At 31.0% G+C, this 20,875-nt stretch overlaps 1 protein-coding gene across 1 annotated transcript; it reads left to right on the forward strand.

Annotated features, from left to right (window-relative positions):
* Window positions 1–6,453: 6,453 nt before the first annotated feature.
* LOC122270295 (uncharacterized) lies at window positions 6,454–17,625 on the forward strand. The gene is made up of 2 exons (XM_043047071.3): window positions 6,454–6,632; window positions 9,641–17,625. The coding sequence occupies exons 1-2, from the start codon at window positions 6,607–6,609 to the stop codon at window positions 16,314–16,316; spliced, it is 6,702 nt and encodes a 2,233-aa protein (XP_042903005.2). The 5' UTR covers window positions 6,454–6,606; the 3' UTR covers window positions 16,317–17,625.
* The last annotated feature ends 3,250 nt before the right edge of the window (window positions 17,626–20,875 follow it).

Genomic DNA, 20,875 nt, shown 5'->3' on the forward strand with positions numbered 1-20,875 from the left:
AAACAATTAATGTGCAACAGATATCTAATAGTTAAGATATAAAACTTTAAAAAGGTTAATATTAAAACTTACATAGTAGCACACAAAATGCTCAATAAGAAAATTGAGGTTTGTCTGCTGCAATCACCAGAGAATAGATATTTACATTTTAAAATTTACAAATGTGTGTGTAAATATTTTAGTCCAAAATGAGTCGTTTTAAAAAGTTAAATAGGAGAATTTCTTCGTGAAAATTTCTGATACGCACATGCTAAATTATATTCACAAAATACAAAAAAAAAAAAAAATGAAATAAAAAAGAGCAACATATACGATTATTTTTGTATTTGAATAAATATTTTCTTGAATGCAAAACCCGAGAAATGAATTTTTTTGCACCGTTGGTATGTTAAATTTCACAGAAACGAAGAAATTAGTTTTTTATTAACGAGAAAAGTATTTTTATCCCATACAGATTTTTTACCAAAATTGCCCGCAAAAAAATGACAACTAATATATTTTAGTTCGCGGGCCACACAAAAAGCTTCGCGGGCCGGATACGGCCCCCGGGCCGCCAGTTGGAAACCACTGATATAGAGGTACCTTTTGATAAATAAAGGTTAGCGTCATCGACGATTAAATCTCCTGAAAATAGAAAAAAATCCCAAGCCAAAGTAACTAAATTATGAAGGGAAAAAAATGATGGGAGAAAAGATAGAAGTAAACTAATTAAATATATAAGGTATAAATATATTGAGAAAAAACGATAGGAATAAAAAAAAACAGCATTAATCAACTAGTGGTATTCGTTCATCGAATTCTATCACAGACAAAGCCGACAAATATATCCCCATAAAACCTTGTTAAAGTGTACACATTTGGAACAGAGAAATAGTTCCGCTAAGAAGATGTGTCCGTTGAAAGGATATGCAATTTCAGAAATCTAATGCTGCAAACTATGTTAACTAAATTAATAACGTTAAATGAACAGAAATATAGAATTAAATTGATCTTTGTTTAAAGTTAGTGGAAAACTCAAAATTACCTGAAGAAAAATTTGATATATGTGCGTACTCTAATACCAAATTAGCTTTCAGAAATTAAATAACTGCAATTATTTATTTATTAGTTAGGTTTGTAAGCTTAGCGTCTAATAGGAATTCGCAAACAAAACACAAATATTTTCTTATAAATGAGAAATCATTTATTCTCATACTATTATTAATTTAAACAGCATTGAGTATTAATTTTTTTAGTGAAAAATAGCATGATGAGACGGAGCCAATTATTTTGACTACAATTGATAAATAAACCCTTATAAGGTATATTTTGTTTTATAAACAAATAAAATATTATATTTTGTTTTATAAACAAATAAAATGTTGTTTTATTATAAATAAACAAAAAACTCATTTGAATTTTTTTATACTATCTCTATAAGTTAATTTAGGTTTATATTGAGACTGGGATTGCCTGGTTGGTAGGACGTTGGACTCGTCTTCGTGAGAACGGGAGTTCGATTTCAGCCGGTGTATTAAATGGTAACTGATGCTCATTGAAACTGTCTGGGTCACAAAGTCCTCCAATTTTCCATAACAGATAAATACTTTCGCTGGTACTGAATTGGAGATTGATCATTCACTGGTGCAAGTCAAAATAACTCTATGTGAATGAAGTATGATTGGGTCCTCCTTGTAAAACGGGTTGTGACGTGTGTGTGGCTGATGTCGTATTCTTGGCCATAGATGGTGCCACAGAAAAAACAAGAAAGCAACCTCTGCCTTAAAAATTCGCTTGGTTTCAAGCAAGCTTGTTGATATTGGTAAGTGGCATTAGTAACAACAACAGGTTTACATCGAAAAGAAGGCAAGAATGAATAAAATTAGCCATCGGTGATTTTAAGGACGGCAACACGACTTTATGAATATTTTATTTAACATTAGTTATTATAAAATTTCTCAAAAACTATCAAAAGTATAAGAAAGTGTATTTAAAGTAAATCTTAATGCACGTTTATAATTTTAATAAGCATTTATAATTATCGAACGAATGAAAATTAAACCCTGATGTTTTTCTTTCTTGTATAGTCATTTTATTAAAATGTTTTTAAAATGACCTACGTTTAACAGAAGCTACATTAATACAGGGTGCGTAGCGTTTTTAAAAAGTGCTTAAAGGTGCTTATTTTCGTTTTTTAAAGGCCCTTAAAGGTGCTTTTTTCATTGCGTGTTTTTAAGAAGTGCTTAATTTTACCATTTTCAAAATGAGATTTTTCCTTTACTACGTTGATTTTCGCTTCGAATTACGCAAAAAGACACAGTTCACATTGTAGTATTCAACGTTTTCATAATTAATTCAACCCCCATCTATTTCGGCGTATAGTCAGTCCGTAGTGTAAGAAAACGCCATTCATTTTATATGATTCAAAATTTTATGATTTTTGACAATTGGCCATTCATTTTATATGATTCAAAATTTCATGATTTTCGTCACTTGTCAAAAACAATACCAAAAGGGGTTTTTTTGCATGATAGTTAAAACAAAATAAAACCGTCCATTGTTAAAAACTTTCCTAACCTGCCTAATTATAATATTTTTTAAAGTGCTTAAAATTATTTTTTGAGTGCTTGAAAAGTGCTTAAAAGGTGCTTATTTTTGTTGAATAATTTGGCTACGCACCCTGTTAATAAATGCTTCTAAAAATCGAAGTAATTCGAACGACAAATTAGTTATCAGATTTACTGCAAGTCGATGTGTCTATTTCATAACAAAATTTTCATTTTATCATTCGACATCCGAAAAATCATCCTGATTTCTTTTAAGAACTATTTTTAAAATTTAGTTTAAAAAAATCTAAAAATAATAACATGGTTTTATTTTTATAGGTGGGTAGTTTATTTCTTTTGAACTATATCTTGTAAAATATTTATTCTTATGAAAATTATATGATTTTTATATTGTTTTGCATTAATGTTTTAATACTTGTTCGGATTTCCGGTCGCGATTTTCCAATCCTGCAACGTTTAACGACCTGCTCTCCTATTGGCCATTTTCTTAAAGGAAAAAAAAAACCTGATTCTTGTTTGTTTGTTTTTTTCTTTTGGGCCAGATAAGAAATTTTACGAGAAATAAAAGCTTGCATTATAATTACGAGTAACAACAACTAGCAAGGGAAACTAGGGAAGTGTGACTCGCCCATTTTGAAATAAACTAGTGGGATGTATGCCTTATGAGAAATAATTTTAGGGAGCAACATTCGTTTCGGCCCATAGAAGGTCCTGGAAGGATGAAAAATAATTCAATATATAGAAAAATCGGTATTTTATTACTTCAATGCAGACTATTAGTTATTGTAATTGTCTCATACTACAATTAATTTGTAATTAATTGATTAATTAATTAATTTTCTAATTAATAAATTAATTAGCAAATTAATTAATTTTGATTTAATTATTAATTAATTAGTAACTAATTATCAATTAACAATTAATTATTAAATAATTATCAATTAATTATTAGTTAATTATTATTTAACTATTAATTATTAATTAATTATTAAATAATTATTAATTAATTAATAATTATTCATTAATTAATTTATTGATTTGCAATTACGTACTCCAATTAATTTGGAAAATTTCTGGAGAAAAAAAATTTGATGTCAATTTTTTTTTTAAATTAACCTAACAGATTTTTCTGAAAAACTACAGACATATAAAATTTCCGAAATCAATTTAACAATAAATATGCATTATATAGTACGTAAAAGTACCACAAAATTAATTGGAGTATGAGATAATTATGATAACTAATGGTCCGCATTGAAGTTATAAAATACTGATTTTTCTATACATTGAATATATTTTTTATCTCTCACAGGACCTTCTATGGGCCGAAAGGAATGTTGCCCCCTAAAATTATTCTTCATACATCCCACTAGTTTATTTCAAAATTGGCGAGTCACACTTCCCTAGTTTCCCTTGTAAGAGAATAATCTCCAAAAAAGATAACGAGTTGTTAAACGCCGCTGGATTGTAAATTAGCGAACTGACCCAGTCATAAATCCAAATGTACCCGGAATAAGGTAAAAGATCCAACTTTCTCTGACAGCCGGGTACAGCAAGGATCTGGCAAAATTTTAGGAACTAGTGGTACATCATAAGTCAAAGTGATTGATTTGGTACGATGAGCAAGTACGCCAAGAATTGTAGACTGGACGCAAAAAGAAAGTTATATAACACGTCTCCTTGGACACGCAAGTTTCTATGAAAAGTAAAAAAAAAATAACCCCTCATCATAGATTTATTATAAGTCTTGTGGCAAAAATTAGAACTTGTGGCGAAAAAAATGCTTCCCTGTATTAACCGCAGAATGAGAAAATAATTCTGTGAATATTAAATTACAACGCCGATTTTCTTTGATACAATTGTTCACATATTGATTTGATTGTTCAAATACAACTCTTCTCCTGTTTTGAATATCTTTGTTTTGTCTATCAGTAGATGGAATGGTTATAAACGCGTATGCTAATAGATGTTAAAATAGGCAGCGAATTTATAGTCTGCTCTTTGTCATCCATCCTTTATTATTATTTTTTTAATCTTAGCAAAAATGAAGTTAATAGAAATAAAACTCTCTTTCCGCATCGATGTAAAAAAAATTCACAGAAAATGTAACGCATGAAACACCAGTTGCTACAATTATTTTTTTTTTCAATACAAACTCTTTTGCTACTCATTATAATTGTATTATAAATAAAAACTTATTGAAAGTAACTTCAATCAGTGTGCTAAGTTTTTATTTATTAATTGTACTAGGGAACATTTTTTTATTTTTTTTATTACACTCGCATGAAAATTTTGCACGGATCTTAGATTTATTCCCGGGTCGCTGCTATTAAATATGCAATCGGTTTCTCGATACAAGCAACAGTTTTTATGCAATTCAATATTATATTCCTAACCAGGAATTTTTTGCATTATCTCGAGTGGATACTAAGTGTCCCCACTTCTCTGCTACATGAAGAGTCATAAAAAGTAGGCAAAACATTAAGATTATGTTTTTTTTAAAGTGTTATTTGTAAAGGCATAGACAAGTGCATAAACCTATACATTCAATAAAAACTGTATACATTAATACAAAAATAAAATAAACTAGAAATCTCATTTTGAAAAATTCTGTAGCTTTCAAAACAAAACTAATTTTAGATTTGAAATTCCCAAACCCAAATTAAGAAAGATTAAGTACCTGTATGAATGCAACATTCTTCAGTGTTGTTCCTGCCTTTAATCAATTAAATGAAACTTGTATTATGTTCTATTTCTTTACGGGAAACTGATCGTTTATAGTTATTATATAGTTATGGTAAAGCTGCCTAATTTTTAGCACTTAAGTAACAAACACAATATTCAATTTTTGATGATCATTGTTTCCTCTCAACCTTTTTCCACTTAGTTTTTGAATTCTCGATATTTATAATATGAAGGAATTGCAATGCAGGAATTTCTAACTCTGCTTTTCAGTTAATCACTTTTTAATAGTCCAAAAACGACGATTTCATCTTAAATCAATGATCATTTTTCACTAAGTCGCCATGCATCAAAACTAAAATTGATGAAATTTTGGGAATTAAAAAGCTAAGAAGTTCCGGGATAGTCTGGTTGGTACGGCGTTTATTCCTTGTCCAAAAATTAGTGAAGTCCGTATGCCGAAAACTCTCCGTGTTGTAAACGGTGACTAGTGCATGTTAAATCTGTATGGTTACAAAGTCCTCCAAGTTCCAATTACAAATCATTACCTCTGCTGGTACTGAATCGGAGACTAATCGTTCTCTGGTACAGTCAAAATTATGATCTATGAATGAATGAATGGATCCGCCCTGTAAACGGGCTGTGACGAGTGTTTGGTTGAATGCGTATTCTTGGCCATAGATGGCGCCTCTGAAAAGCAGGAAACGTGCCCTCTGCCTTAAATTCGCTTGGTTTCGCCAAGCAGGTTGCTGATATTGAGAAACAACAACAAAAAGCTAGGATGAGTTTTCTAATAATTTTACTGATATCACGAGATTCACATGTTAATTCATAATAACTTTTAAATTTAACACTTAACACATTTATTTGTGCGTTTATTTTCGGGGTTTAAGTGACATACTCTTTTGTGCCATATTACATTTAATTCCGAGACATTCGGAAAGTAACTTAATTTCTAGTCTATTATTTACTTTTAAAGCTTTTAAAACTAAACATCCGTTAGGAGCAATCTTTAAAACTGAGTTTGAATTAGATTTAACATAATAACCTTTCTCCATTAAACAATTAACTCAACTAAATTTTGTCGTAATTCTGGAACACACAATGCATTACTCATAACAAGTTTTGTAATATTACTCAATGAAATTGCTTTAACTAATCCCTTACCTTCTGTATCCAATGTCTTACCTGCTTCATATATTTTACTGTCATTCAACTCCAGAGACTCAAACCAACATTTGTCTTTACACATGTGAGATGTAGCCCCGCTGTCCAGGATCCAACATTCGTGAATTACTCCTTGTTGCACTAAGGAAGACGTAGCGAAGTTATCCGGAGAACTATTGGATGCCAAAGTATCTTGAAAATCAGACTTTCTATGAGCTATTACTCTTCTTGTCGAAGGTATGTAGTGTCTATCAATCACCATTTCTTGTACTTTAGAATAAAATTTACTCTAATTGTCCAGGCCGTCTACAAACAAGACTTCCTAAATAAACTTTCTTCTGGGTTGCATACGCTGAGTCTGAATTCTTTTGTCAGTGAAATTTTGGAATTAAATCCTTTTCCTCTTCCCGTAAAATTTCTTCTATCGACTTTTTCCGTTGAGTTTTCAGCACTTGTTTGATTTATTAGATCAGTTAGATCTCTGACCGTCTAAAACACTAACTCCCTATCACATATTTTTAATCCTAGGGTAGCACATTTTGTAGCTAGTCCTTTGATTCGAACAATATAATCAGTCACGGCATCCAAATCCAGCGTCTCTAAGCTCTTAAGTCCGGTTACCCGAGCCAAACTTTCTACCTTTTTCGAGCCCAGTGTATGTCGCTTAAATTCTAGTCTGCCTTTGCAATCTTTTATTCGGCATATTGCAAAGCTTGCTCCTGGAACAGTGATAATTTTATTTAAGAAACTGTCTCTTGATTTGTAGTCTCCTAAATGGTTAATTTAGCTGGGTCAGTCAGAGATTCGTCAGTTAAAGTCAACATCAGTCTTTTCAAGTTCAAAAAAGGTTCTATTCCATTGACCAATGATGAAAAGTAGTCGGTATGAACTTTATATAATTCCAAAAGCTAAATCATTTTTCTTGATGATTCGTAACCTTTCAGTCCGCTACCAACTGTTGTTTGTTGAACTTGAGGAAGCGAAAAACAGTTGCCGGAAAATGAAAAGTTTTATTGAAACATAAATTGTGAAGTAAATATTGCAATGTGAAAAACATAACGTATAGACAGTGCTCAAGCAGATGAAAATTTAACTAACAATACCACCCTCTTAGGTATTTACACAGTTCTAACATAATTGATTCCCCTATCAGGAAATCGTAGCCTGCATGATGGTGTATGCGCAATTTAACAGAATAGAAAAAAAATAGTTTGTTGTACACCTATATTACAAATTGTATGATTTTATTTTCATAATTTAAATTAAAACCTTTATGATAACAAAACATCAAACTGAAACAAAAATTACACAAACGACTAAACAAACTATAATCAAATAATTGTGATATTCTGGTTTGTCATCAATTTGCTAAAAAAATCTTCAACATCCAGATTATTATATTTCTTAATCAATTTTCTGCAGAATTTTAGATATTCAAAACTTAAAGTTTTCGCATTTAATATGAAAGAAAAATGGTAACAACACTATTTGGGTTTATTTTGTTGTATTTTTTATAGTTTGAAAAAGACACGCTTGAAGTATAAGTTTCTTTATAAGGTTATTTTCTTGGCAAATCGATAAATTAATGGGGGTTTTTTTAATACGGACATTGTTTCAAGAGCACTTACACGAAATTTTAAATCAAAATGTAGCAATTTTATAGAATTTTTTTTTAATTCTTCAAAGATCAGGCTAATTAATAAGTGTATTTAAGCATTAAACTAGCAATATTTTCGCAATAGTATTTTTGAACATAACTCAAAAGTTTCAAACTCGTGCATAAAATATTGAGAAACTTGTCTTTATAGAGGACTATAAAGATAACGCATATACCATAAACGCTAGGTTGCAATTTTAACTTTGATCCGTCATCCATTTGAAGTCCTGAATAACAGTTCTGTGGATGAAATAGCCCGGAAAGTCCATTTCTCAATCCCAAGTAGTAAAATCCCGAACGATAGCTCGTGGAACGAGAAGGCATAGTGAGTAACAGCAGGGCTGATTGTGCTGCGTAGATCTAAGGTTCAGACTTTTCACAAAATCATTGATCACAAAAGTTTCCGGAAATCAAACTTTCAAAGGTGGAACTTAAAAACACAGTTTATTCTATTTGTTGGTAAGGGTGAGCCAGAGAGATACTTTATAAGCTTATATTCAAGATTAATATTCATTTTTAACAGTAAAGTTATTATAATCATAAACTCAAGAAAGAAAGATATATTTGTAAATTTTAATTACTTCTCCAAGTAATCATTGGTATGTGTAAATGGTATAGGTATGTGTAAAATTTTAAATATATTTTAAGTAAACTAAGGACTCTACAAAAAATGATCAATAGAAATCAATAAAAACATTTATTGGTATCAATAGAATTCTATTGGTCTGTACTTGCTTCTATTGACATTTCAACTGATGTCAACTGATATCAGTAGTGTATTGGTATCAGTAGATGTTGAACCGTAGGGTATTCTATTGGTCTGTACTTGTTCCCATTGATATTTCAACTGATATTACTAGTGTACTGGTATCAATAGATATTGATCAATAGAATTTTATTGGTCTGTACTTGTTTCTATTGATACTTCAACTGATAACAGCAGTGTATTGGTATCAATAGATATTGATCAGTAGGTACTCTATTGGTTTATACTTGTCTGTATTTCACACTTCAACTGATGCCTACTGACATCAGTGAGGTACTTGTATCAATAGATGCTGATCAGTTAGGTATTCTGTCAATACATCTATCAATATTTATTCAATATTCAATGTATCATGACCAGTCCATTGTACTGATCTACTTTACTGATATCAGTGTTCCATTTCCCCGTACAGATCAATACATTTTTTTTATTGATTTCTATTAATCATTTTTTGTAGAGGAAATATTTAGAAAAAGGAAAAAACCTTGTTTAAATTTTTTTCTAATTTTTCGATTTAAACTTTTTTCTTTTTTTTTAACTCAAGAAATTTTCCGGAATTTGACTTGAGCTCACAATCACCCCTGGTAACAGCATATCAGACTATAATTTATACAGCTGGTATTTGAAACTGAGTCGCCCTCAAAAAAACATGATTTAATACTGACAATTCTTTATGCTATCGTTTGACATAAATGAAAAGCTAAAACTCTATTACTACTTAACTTGTCTCTCTCTTGCAGGTAGACCATGATCGTTGTTATAGTTCATGATTTTTATAACGTAACCGTAATAATTAGATGCTTTTTTCTTTATCTTTCTTAGGTTTAAAAGGCTACCTAGTTATAAGAGAGATCTAGAAATGGATATTTCTTTACTGCATCTATTAAAACTATCAGACAACGAAGCTGTACAACAGTATCTAAAATTCGATGAAATGAATCGTATCCTCGTTTACATGGAAATTTTCAAAAGTTTAAGAGTCGCCATAGAAACTAACAACAAGGCCAACTTTAAAAAATTATCCCATCTGTTGGCGTTGCTAAATGATGCTAGTGAAATTCCTGATTTACCTAAATATTTTGAATCTCAAAATACTACCTTCAACACACCAAATGTAACTATAATTGCTTCCAAGTATAATCGAGTAGAAATTCTAGACAATATATTCAGTGACTCTTGCACAATCATCGATGACCTTTTCCTTAAAGTAAGCGGAGCCTTACCTTTCCCAGCTGATACCGATGAAGAATGCCACAATGCATTTTACTACGCGTTGCGATCTGGAAATAAGAATCTTCTTGAAGTCTTAATAAAAAAATGGCCAGGAGACTATTTTTCTTCCCGTCCAGTTGAATTATACTCTATTTTGTCGAAGAATTACTATGAGTTGAATTTGAAAAACGTTGATATATCAATGGAGATGCAGCTTTTCGTGCACAGTACTCTACTGAACTTGTATTTCGAGAATAAACTCTTTAATAGCCAAGTGATTTATTCGCATGATGATATCAACGAAAGAATATCACTAATTTCAGATTGTTATAACATGATTAAGGAAGCTGAAAATTATCCAGGTTCTGAATCGGAGACAATTTTCCTGGCGAAACAAGCGTGCCTGAATATTTTCATTCTTAAAAAGTGGCTTAAGTCCACGTACGACAGAATTCCTTGGGAAGAAATGGAGTACCACCTTATTTCTTATGTGCGTTATTTAAATCACCGGGGAAACTATCACAGTTGTTTCGTGCTAAGAACTGACCTCGTTGCTTATCTTGGTAATTTTATAGACTGTTTAATGAAAGAAACCAATCACGTCGGCAAAGTGAGCTTAAAAAATTTGAGTGCAATTCGTTACAAAAAACGTGATTATGTGGTTAAATGCATCACTGAAAATTATCCTTCTCTTAAAGATTTTTATCGCAACCATGAGTTAATCCGAGATAGTGAATCTCTTAATATTATTAAAAAGTATATAGATATAGCCAGTGAAGTTAATCCACTTGAAAAAAGTGGCCAAACGGTCATCATAAGAGCACTACAAGTCATGGGCGAAAATTTAAAAAACACCTTGGAATCGCCGAAGCTATCATCTGCTACGAGCAACTACTTGATGTCGTTTTTACCTCCTGAAACTAATAAGATTTTAATTGCATTGCGCAATTCTTTTTCTCATGGTTTTCCACTGTCCAAATGTAAAGAAATGATTGAAATTTACGGTGCTGAATTTTACGCATCTGTTCAGAAAGATTTAAAGAACATACACCACGGAATCACCTCAGTTCTCAATGAAATTAAGTGCAAATCCATCATAGCTCTGTTGGAAAAGATATGCGATTGCGAAGACATCGATAGATTGAGAGAAATATTTCAGATGCTGCGAATCTCAAGTATACAAGATTGGCTATCACGTGATTTGCTGACGAACACCAATACATCAGAGTTGGAAAGACTAACTTTTGAATTTAGGAAAATTCTTGACGTAAAAACGCATTTCGAAGAAAATCTCTTTCGTAAAATAGATGAGATAATAAATTCTAACAAACATAGTTATGAAAATTCACAATTGATGTATCAGAAACTCATTGCAACGCTTGCTCCTATTCACGCATCTGATAGCAACATAGATGATTACGCAATTTTTGTTTTTCAGAAACTTACAAGACGTGCGCTGGACTATTTGATCCCACAAATGAAATCAGAAAAATTGAAAGAAGTCGGAACCTTATCGGGAGAAATCTTAAAGAACGTTCAACACCGAATAAATAAGGATGATTTATTCACGTTATGCTGCTTGATTCAAAAAATATATTATGTTTCAGGAAATGGACAACAAGAAGCTCAATATCTTTGCGAATTGAGGGACAGTTATTTGAAACAAAATTCTGAACAAATCAAGCAAACAGTTGACTCAAATCATATTTCATCTGTGCAAGTTGACATGACAGCTTTAAAAGAATTGATTGACAAGCATAATCTGTCTGAAACCCAAATTGATACATTTATCAGTTTTAAAAATAATATTACTCTCCAGGTCGAAGTTGAAATGCTGGTATTGTCCATTTTATCCGGTTTAAAAAACTCAAAAAGTTATTTAGTAACTAATCAAATATCTTTGGACTCTGAATATCCATTGTTAGTAAGTAAAGAATTAAGAAATCATCTTGCACACGGAAATGCTTTGGGGGATATTTTAGTAAACATCGTTCAATCTCTGTTTCTGTTTGCTGTCAAACTTACCAAACAAGATGTTCGCAAAAAAAGAAAGAAATCGTGGGTTAAGCAGGCAATAGAAAACTCCAATGCGCATTCCCAATTCAAATATATTTCTTATTTAAAAACTCAAAACAAATTATTTTTGTCATTATCAAGTGGCTCCATAGAAGAAATGGATCTTTGGATTAGAAAAGGAGGGGACGTATATGGAAGAGATAATAATTCAATGACCACTTTGCATTATGCAGCTCAATCTTCTAATCTTGAGATTCTTTTGACTCTCATCGATTACGGAATTGACTACAAGGCTAAGGACTTTTATAATCGAAGCATTCTTCATATAGCTGCTGCTTCGGGTTCCAAAGATATAGTTGATTACCTCATAAGAAATTTAGTAATGCCAGTCAACGAAGTTTGTGATAAAAACAATACACCACTTCACCTTGCTGTGGAAAATGATTGTTTTGGAGTAGTCGAAACTTTGCTGTATCATAAGGCCAACACTTGTGCAAGGGATGCATTATTCATGACGCCTTTACATCGAGCAGTGTTCTATAGCAGAGTTAAGATTGCTAAATTGTTTCTTCGGGATGTTAAAAATGTAAATTTGGTTCGAATCTATGATGGTTTTACTTTACTACACACTGCCTCTGAAAAAGGATCTTTGGAATTGGTTCTTTATTTTATCGATAAAGAAGTTGATGTAAATTCTGCAACTAATGAGCGGAGATCGACACCTTTGCATTTATCCGCTTTCTTTGGCCACTTAGAGATTGTTAAAGCATTACAGTCGAAGGGAGCTGACATACATGCAAGAAACGTAGAAAATCAGACAGCTTTACATAAAGCCGTTGAAAAAGGACATAGTGAAATAGTTAAATTTTTACTCTACAAAGGTGCTGACTCAAATGCTTTAGATGATGGGCGACATTCACCTTTACATTTCGCCATAAGAGAAAAACATTTAAACGCATTGAAGGTATTGTTAGAACATGATGTCAATAGTCAATACATCACATGGAATGGCGCTTCTATTTTAGAATATGCAGTTTATAATGGTGATATTGATATAGTTAATTATTTGATTGAAAAGTGTGCACCTTTCAAAACTATCAGACCTGATGGATTCTCTCTTCTTCATGTAAGCATCATACGTGGTTCTAATGTAATTTTGAAGCGTTTAATAGAATATGGTGTAGACATTAACTGCAGAGATGGACATGGTCAAACTCCTCTTAGTCTAGCCATAAAGTCAGGCAATTTAACAGCTGTTACCCTTCTCCTACAATCAGGAGCTGACATTTTTTCAACTCACGACGACGGACATTCTCTGTTGCATGTTTGTGCTTCTGTTCCTTCGCGAAATATAGAAATTATCGGTTGTTGTCCATCAAAAATACAAATACCCAGAGAAATTATCGATAATAACAAAACAATTCGCCCTTCTAATACTGACCGATTGAACATTTTTAAAATTCTCGTTAGTAAAGGGGCAGATGTTGAAAAGAAGAACAATTCTAAGCAAACTCCTTTGCACATAGCTTGCATAGTAGGTAATGTCGAAATAGTCAGATATTTATTTGATATTTCTACAAACATAGATGTACCAGATGACGCGGGATATACACCGCTGCATTATGCTGCCGAAGGAGATCATTTTGAGTGTGTGAAACTAATTATCGAAAATTCCAGAAGTTCTATTAATTCAGTGACATCCTATGGGGACACTGCGTTGTGTATAGCTTCAAAACGTAATTGCACTGAAAATGTTCGTCTTCTGATCCGTAATGGAGCTGATATAAATGCTGGGGATCCACTCTACAAAGCTATTCAGTGTTCATCTCAAGATGTTTGTCAAATTCTTCTCCAGAGAAAGGGAACTGATGTCAGAAAGCAGTTTAATGGAAAACATGATACACTCCTGCAACTAGCTACAGCTAAAGGTCTCAAAATTGTAATTTCAGCTTTTTTAGCTAATAAAGTAACTTTACAAACAAAACTAAATGGAGATCTCGAAAAGTCTTTGGCCCTTGCTATTAGTAATGGATACGATGATATTGTTACTCTTTTAATAGATAATGGAGCTGATATTAACAAAACATGCAAGTGTTCATCCTTCCCGTTACACTTTGCAGTTGCTCAAGGTCATTACAGAACCGTAGAAATATTGCTAAACAGAGAAGTGGACATAAACATTTTAGATAGTGACAATCGAAGACCAATTGAATTTGCTGCTTCAAGTAATCGTTTGAATATTATGAAACTAATTTGCAAAACTCGAAATATAAACTTAAATGCCCCAGGTAACGGGGATTTTACTTTATTACATATAGCAACGAATTTTGGCAATTTAGATATAGTCAAGTTCTTAATTGATGAAGGAGCTTCAGCAAATTTGCCTAATTCATCTGGTTCAAAACCCATTCACATAGCAGCCAGAGACGGACATTTACACATTTTGCAATACTTAATCAATCATAACGATAAAAGCTTGGAAGAACGCAGTTGTTCCAACAAGACTCTTCTTCATTATGCAGCTCAATCAGGTCGATCGGACATCGTTAAATATTTGATTGAGAAAGAACTGGATGTAAATGATTCTGACGATGACGGAGTGACACCTCTTCATGTAGCTTCGGTGTTGGGTTTCGAGGATGTACTGAAAGTCTTATTGGATAATGGAGCTATTTACAATCGTACTGATATACTAATTCCTGAAGCAGAATCACCCAATGTGGACAATACAAATGTAAAGTTAATACTATCGCGGATAACGATTCTTTTTCGATCTGTTAAAAAGAATGATGTAACAAGGATTAAATCTCTTATTAAGGAAGGAGTTTGCGTTAATGCCAAAAATTCAAAAAAAGTTTCACCTCTTCATTACGCAGCATGGAAAGGCTATAACGAAATAGTTGAAATTTTATTGGAAAACAAAGGGAATCCTAATTCGTTGTGTGGTGAAGGTTATACGCCTCTTCATTATGCGTGCAAATTTAACAATTTTGAAGTTGTTAAAAGTTTGTTAGAAAGTGGCGCTGTGTACAATGTTTTGTCAAAAACCAAGAAAGTTCCCCTGGATTTAACTCAGAACCGTGATATTATCAATTTGTTGAAATTGATTGATGATTCGTTTCGAAATGTCTGTGAAGGCAGTTGTGAAGTTATAAAGAATCTGAAGGAATCGCTCTCGAGCAATATCATGAAGGCGACGTTTAACGCTAAGAATGGAGAAAAGAAAACCCTATTAACTTCGGCTATCTGTTGTAACTTTCCCTTCATAACTGAGTTACAACGCATCATTTGCAAAGATAGCGAGTTCATTAATTTTGTTTCTGGTGGATGTAAGGCAAGAGAACAATATGACACAGCATTGAAGTTAGAAACAGAGTTGCTTAAGAAAAAAGAACAAATTTTAGACTCTGAAAATCCTGCCGTGTTGGCAACTAAGGAGAATATAGCTACAACACTCTATAAGCAGCAAAACCATTCTGAAGCGCTTAATATTTGTAAGGATATACTTAAAATTAAGGAAACAAACTTCGGTAAGGATCATGCAGAAACTTTAAAAACGCGAGGATTTATAGCTCTTATTCTACACAGATTGGAACGCAATTCCGAAGCTATAAAGATCTTAGAAGACTTATACCCCAAGCTCGAACAGATTTTTGGATTAAATAATTTTGATGTTCTACAAACTTTATCAGATATGGCTTTGGTTTTGAATGGTCTTGGCCGACACGAAGAAGCATTGAATGCAAATAGAACAGTTTTTGAGAGATTTTCGAAATTATATGGCACAAATGATTATAGAACTCTAATTTCTCAAAATAATATTGGACAAACTTTACTTCTTTCTCGTAAGTACGATGAAGCTATTCCTTTTTTCAAGAGTGTCTACGAGTCAAGAAAGAAACTACTGGGAGAGTCTCACTCAGATACTTGCAGAGTGTTGTATAACTTAAACACTGCTTTATGCTTTCAAACAAAATCCGATGAAGCTCTGAAAGGTTTGCAAGATGTTCTAAGCAGACAAGAAGAAACTTTAGGTTGGAATCATGTGGATACATTAGATACTGAAAGACAGTTGGGCATCTTATTAAAAGAACACTGCAAACATCTCGAGGCAATCAAGGTTTTGAAGAAAAATGTTCAGAAACGAAAGGCAGTTTTCGGCGCTGATCACCCTTCAGTCTTACATATTAATAGACTCGTGGATGTGCTAAATACTTCACTTTCGATAGCGAGTCCTGAAAGTTTGTCAAGTTTGAACAATAAAAATTGATCCAGATAAAGTGTTCCAGGAGCATTTGTTTCGAGCATGATAGGCTTAAATGAGAAATCATTATTACTAGAGGACTTATTTTCATATATAATAGACAATAATTTAAAATCTTTGAATAAGTTGATAAATCATTGACAATCTGGAATTAGCAATTAAAATATCAGTAAATTTTCAAATTTTTTTTGACATAAAAGAAAATTGGATTAATATTACATTGTCCATTATAAAGTTCTTAAATGCTTGTGTTCTTAGCTCTAACATTCTCTGAGTGAACTTACATACTGCTCTATCAGCATAGCAAAACATACTTTTAACTGAAAATTATAAAAGCGTTCTGTCTTTATGGTATTGCTTTCTATTTTTCTATATTTTGTTAATTTACTACATAAATAATTTTAATTTTCATCTGTCATTATTTAGTTAGCGATTACCATTATTTTGTGTTTACTTGTTCAACACTAGCATTTCTAGCTACAAGAAGCTGCCTTTTTGCAATTTTTTTTTGAACTTGCATATTATAATACGGTACTAAAGCAGTTTTTATCTTATGTAGTATTCAGATAAAAATGTTTTTACATATTTTCCTGTTGCTAATTTGATGCCTGCAGGTGAGTGACGTCATCGTAGGTAAATTTAAATCCCTTTAGAGCATAATCGCTTCTCTTCTCGAGTTCAAGTGCTCAATTGTGTAAGTGTATTGTTTAATCTTTGTTTATTGAATTCAAATACTGATTTACCAAAGAAAAGTTTTTGTATTTTACAGCATTGATAAAATTTTAAATACTTTGAATTTAAAGCTAACTTGAACTTAAAAATCTTTGAATACGATATTTAAGTATTGTAATTAGTATTTTTTTATTTAATTATTGTACGAAAACTTATATGTTTAATTTTATTAATATTAGATAGCCAATACAAATGGCTAACTGTAGTTTACTTTGCATTTAATCAAATGTTTAACAACGGAAAATAGAGCTTTTCATTGTCATTGAGGAAGTTATAAAATTGTTAGATTTCAATTGAAGAATGTAATGTTTTGGTATTATTTTGAAATGATTAAAACTGAAGCTTAAACATGGGAGATAGGAACTAATATTTTTAATATTTTTTATAAAGATAATGAAATTATTTTAAGTGTTTAATGCAATTTTTTAGAGGCATTAAATTTTTTTTTAAATTTATGTTTTAAATTTTTAATTTAACTATAAATATTATGTTGTGAAAAAATCATTTTTAAGAATTTAAATTCAAATTTTATTAATTATTTTGTATAAAAATATTAATACTGTAATCCGTCTTCAGCATTTGAAATTAGCGTTTGAAATTTTTTTATATTAAAATTGCAGACATTATTTTATTGTTCAAAATTATTATATATTATAAAAGTTTTTTTTTATTAAAACCTAACATATATTGTTATATGTACATTTAGCATCAACTTGCAATTAGCTTTCAGTAAAAAAAATTAATTAAAATTGTAAATATTATCTTATCATTATATTTAAAAGAGTTTTATATTAAAAAGTTTGTATTAAAACATAAAATACATTGCAGTTTCAGAATAAGTAATATATCTTCTATGTTTATGCATTTCAGATTTCTAAGAATTATCTTTTAGTGTTTTTGAGATAGGTTATGTTTTAAAATTACCCTTGATATTCTATTTAGAGGCTCTGGTACTCTATAAAACATCATTTTTTATCACTTGAAAGATAATCGATATTTTTTTCGAAAAAGAAAAAATATCAAATGTTTATTTTTTCAACTTTGATGACTTAATATTTACATTAGACTTCTTTTAGTAATGCTTGTAGTTCTTATATGTGTGTTTATTTGATTTGTTTTTCAACTTTTATTATTAATGCCTTTCTATTTTTTTAATACAATGCAGGCTGTTTAAACTGAATTTCGTGATAAAATTTTAATATTCTCGTTTCATATTAATACAACAACATTTTTATGCTATTGATTTTTCTTATGTGTAATTTGAGCTTTAAACAGTAGAAAGTTCGGCTAATTTTGTATTAATAACATTTATTAAATCATTGAATCCACTGAATTTATTTCATTGTCTGAAGAGTATATTTTTTACTTATCGTGTTATATATTTGCAATAAAATTTTAAAATACCATTTTTCTGGTCAATAAATATTATACACGTGTGCTTTAAAATTTCAATGAAATTTTGCATTTCAAATTTTTGTTAACACTTTGCCAGCGGGTCACGTGAAAATACGTTTCTGAAATTTCTGAGATCCATATATAAATTTAAAAAGTGGTTCCGCTCTGTTTATCAAAGAAATTTTCCGTTAGTGATTACCTCAAACAAATGACTCAGTATACGTGTAATCAGTATTACAATCGATCGTAGTTTTTTTTTTCTTTTCTTTTTTTTTTTAAATTTGAGGACATCTCACGGTTAGACTGACGGTAATGGGATTCTAACCCACGATCCACTTACCACTGAGAATATTTTACGTCAGCACTGTGGTCGGTGCTAGTCGGGTGCGGAATTCGTATCGATCAGCCATGCCGGGTTTCGAATCCGGTTGACCTCATTGATAAGCGAACGCTCTACCCCCGGAGCCAACGTTCATTAAATCTTTCAAGCCTAATGTAACGTCTCTCCATTACTCCAGGAACTCAAAAGATGTCAAAATATAACACTTCACACAAGCAAGATAGTTAATTCAAAATGAGAATATAACACATTTATTATGTGACTAGAAACCATCCATATGTATTGATAACACAGGAGAATAGTTTTAAAGTAGAAGCAAAAGGTTTAAAAAATATATGAAATAATTCTTGTTTGATTACATTTAGCATGTGACCTTAGAAACCATCCACATGCATTAATAACAGTGGAGAACAATTTTAAAGTAAGATCAAAGGATTAAGAATATATTAAATAATTCATGTGTTTTTACATTTAGCATGTGGCTTTAGAGAACCATCCACATGCATTGATAACACTGGAGAACAATTTTAAAGAAGTAGCAAAGGATTAAAAAATGCAATAAATAATTCATGTGTAATTACATTTCGTAAGTAAGTTTCCATCCATCTGCATTGACAGCACTGGGGAACCATTTTAAAATCGTGGCAAAGTATTAAAAATACGTTAAAGAAATCGTTCTTGACTACATTTAGTATGTGACTTTAGTAACCCTCCCCTTTAGTAACCATATGTGACTTTAGTATTGATAACACTGGGGAACACTTTTTTTTTGTTAGAAAGATCTTTTGATAGATACTTTCACAACACTGATTTCTCTTAACAAACTGTAGTTTTTATGCAGTTTAATATTTTTTTTCTTTCCCAACCAAGATTTTTTATAACTTCCTCTTGTTCCCGCTGCTCTGTTTTGTAGGGAGTGATATAAAGAAGAAGATAATACATTTCAGTTTATTATGCGATAAGTTATAGTCATGCGTTTTTTATCTTTATCATTTTTAAAGGAGCTGACAGTACATTTATACGTTTTTTTTATAAACTTGAATATTCAGACAAAAACAAACTAAACTAAAGATGCCCTTTTGAGAGAGAAAATATGTAGCTTTTGGAACAAAACCAATTTCTTATTTGAAATACAGCTTTGAATACAGGTAATTGTATAAATGCAACACGAAATTTATTCTCCCGTGTTACGAATAAAAAAAATCAATTTCATGATAGAAATTAGCTTACTTAAGGAACCATTATATTTAAATGAAATTTTTATAAAAATTATGCATATTTTAATGTAAAGTAATGCGTTAATTTGTTAGAAATTATGAAATATATATATTTTAAATTTACTTCTTCCACAAATGAAATTAAAGAAATGGAGATAACTTTTCGTCGTATATTAGCATCTGGGAAACAGACTTTATGCCTTGTTGATAGTATGTAGAGCAATACATCAGCGTCATTTACGGTATTGATTACTTGAATAATAAAATCTGTAATTTAAGAGGAAATTTTTATGTGGAAATCGGAAGAACAAGATTCATTTTTATAAAAATCAAATTACTAATAAAAAGTAACATTGGTGCGGAATATCTAGACCGCCAACATGTATGGTCGTTGTGAGAAATTTTACAAAGTGATAGTGAATCAATAATTAAAAAAGAAATTAATTTTTTAAAATTAATCCATTTTGCAATTCGTTAAAAACTAGAAGAACACACAGGGTATTTCAAGAAGATTGACTAATTTTCCTGCATTCATAATGGGAAAAAGATTTAGCTCCCTTTTCAAATGAGGTGAATATCACTATTTCCTTATTTGTTTAGTAACTAATTAGAAATTTTGAATATTATTTTTCCGTTTTCATATGTTCTATTGAATCTAATGACTAAGTTTTAAATTTAAAGGTAGTAAGTATTTTTTAAACTTTCGCAGAGTATAAGTTTTAAAACTATTTACAACAAGATATTTACAATTCGGTAAATAGGTTTAACCAAATATATTTCAGGGAATAAAATGAAACTAAAATATTCATGGTCATTAATTATAATATAAGGAATTAGCGTAGTTATCAAATATGAAGAATTAGCGTTCTCATAATTCTTCC

Source organism: Parasteatoda tepidariorum, chromosome 5 (assembly GCF_982258835.1).
Source record: "Parasteatoda tepidariorum strain Cologne lab strain chromosome 5, Ptep-v5.0, whole genome shotgun sequence".
NCBI classification, from domain to species: Eukaryota; Metazoa; Arthropoda; class Arachnida; order Araneae; family Theridiidae; genus Parasteatoda; species Parasteatoda tepidariorum.

Coding starts and splice junctions, on each gene's coding strand:
- LOC122270295 (XM_043047071.3), top strand. CDS start 6,607: ATGAGCTATTACTCTTCTTGTCGAAG. Junction 6,633..9,640: donor TATTACTCTTCTTGTCGAAG/GTATGTAGTGTC, acceptor TATCTTTCTTAG/GTTTAAAAGGCTACCTAGTT.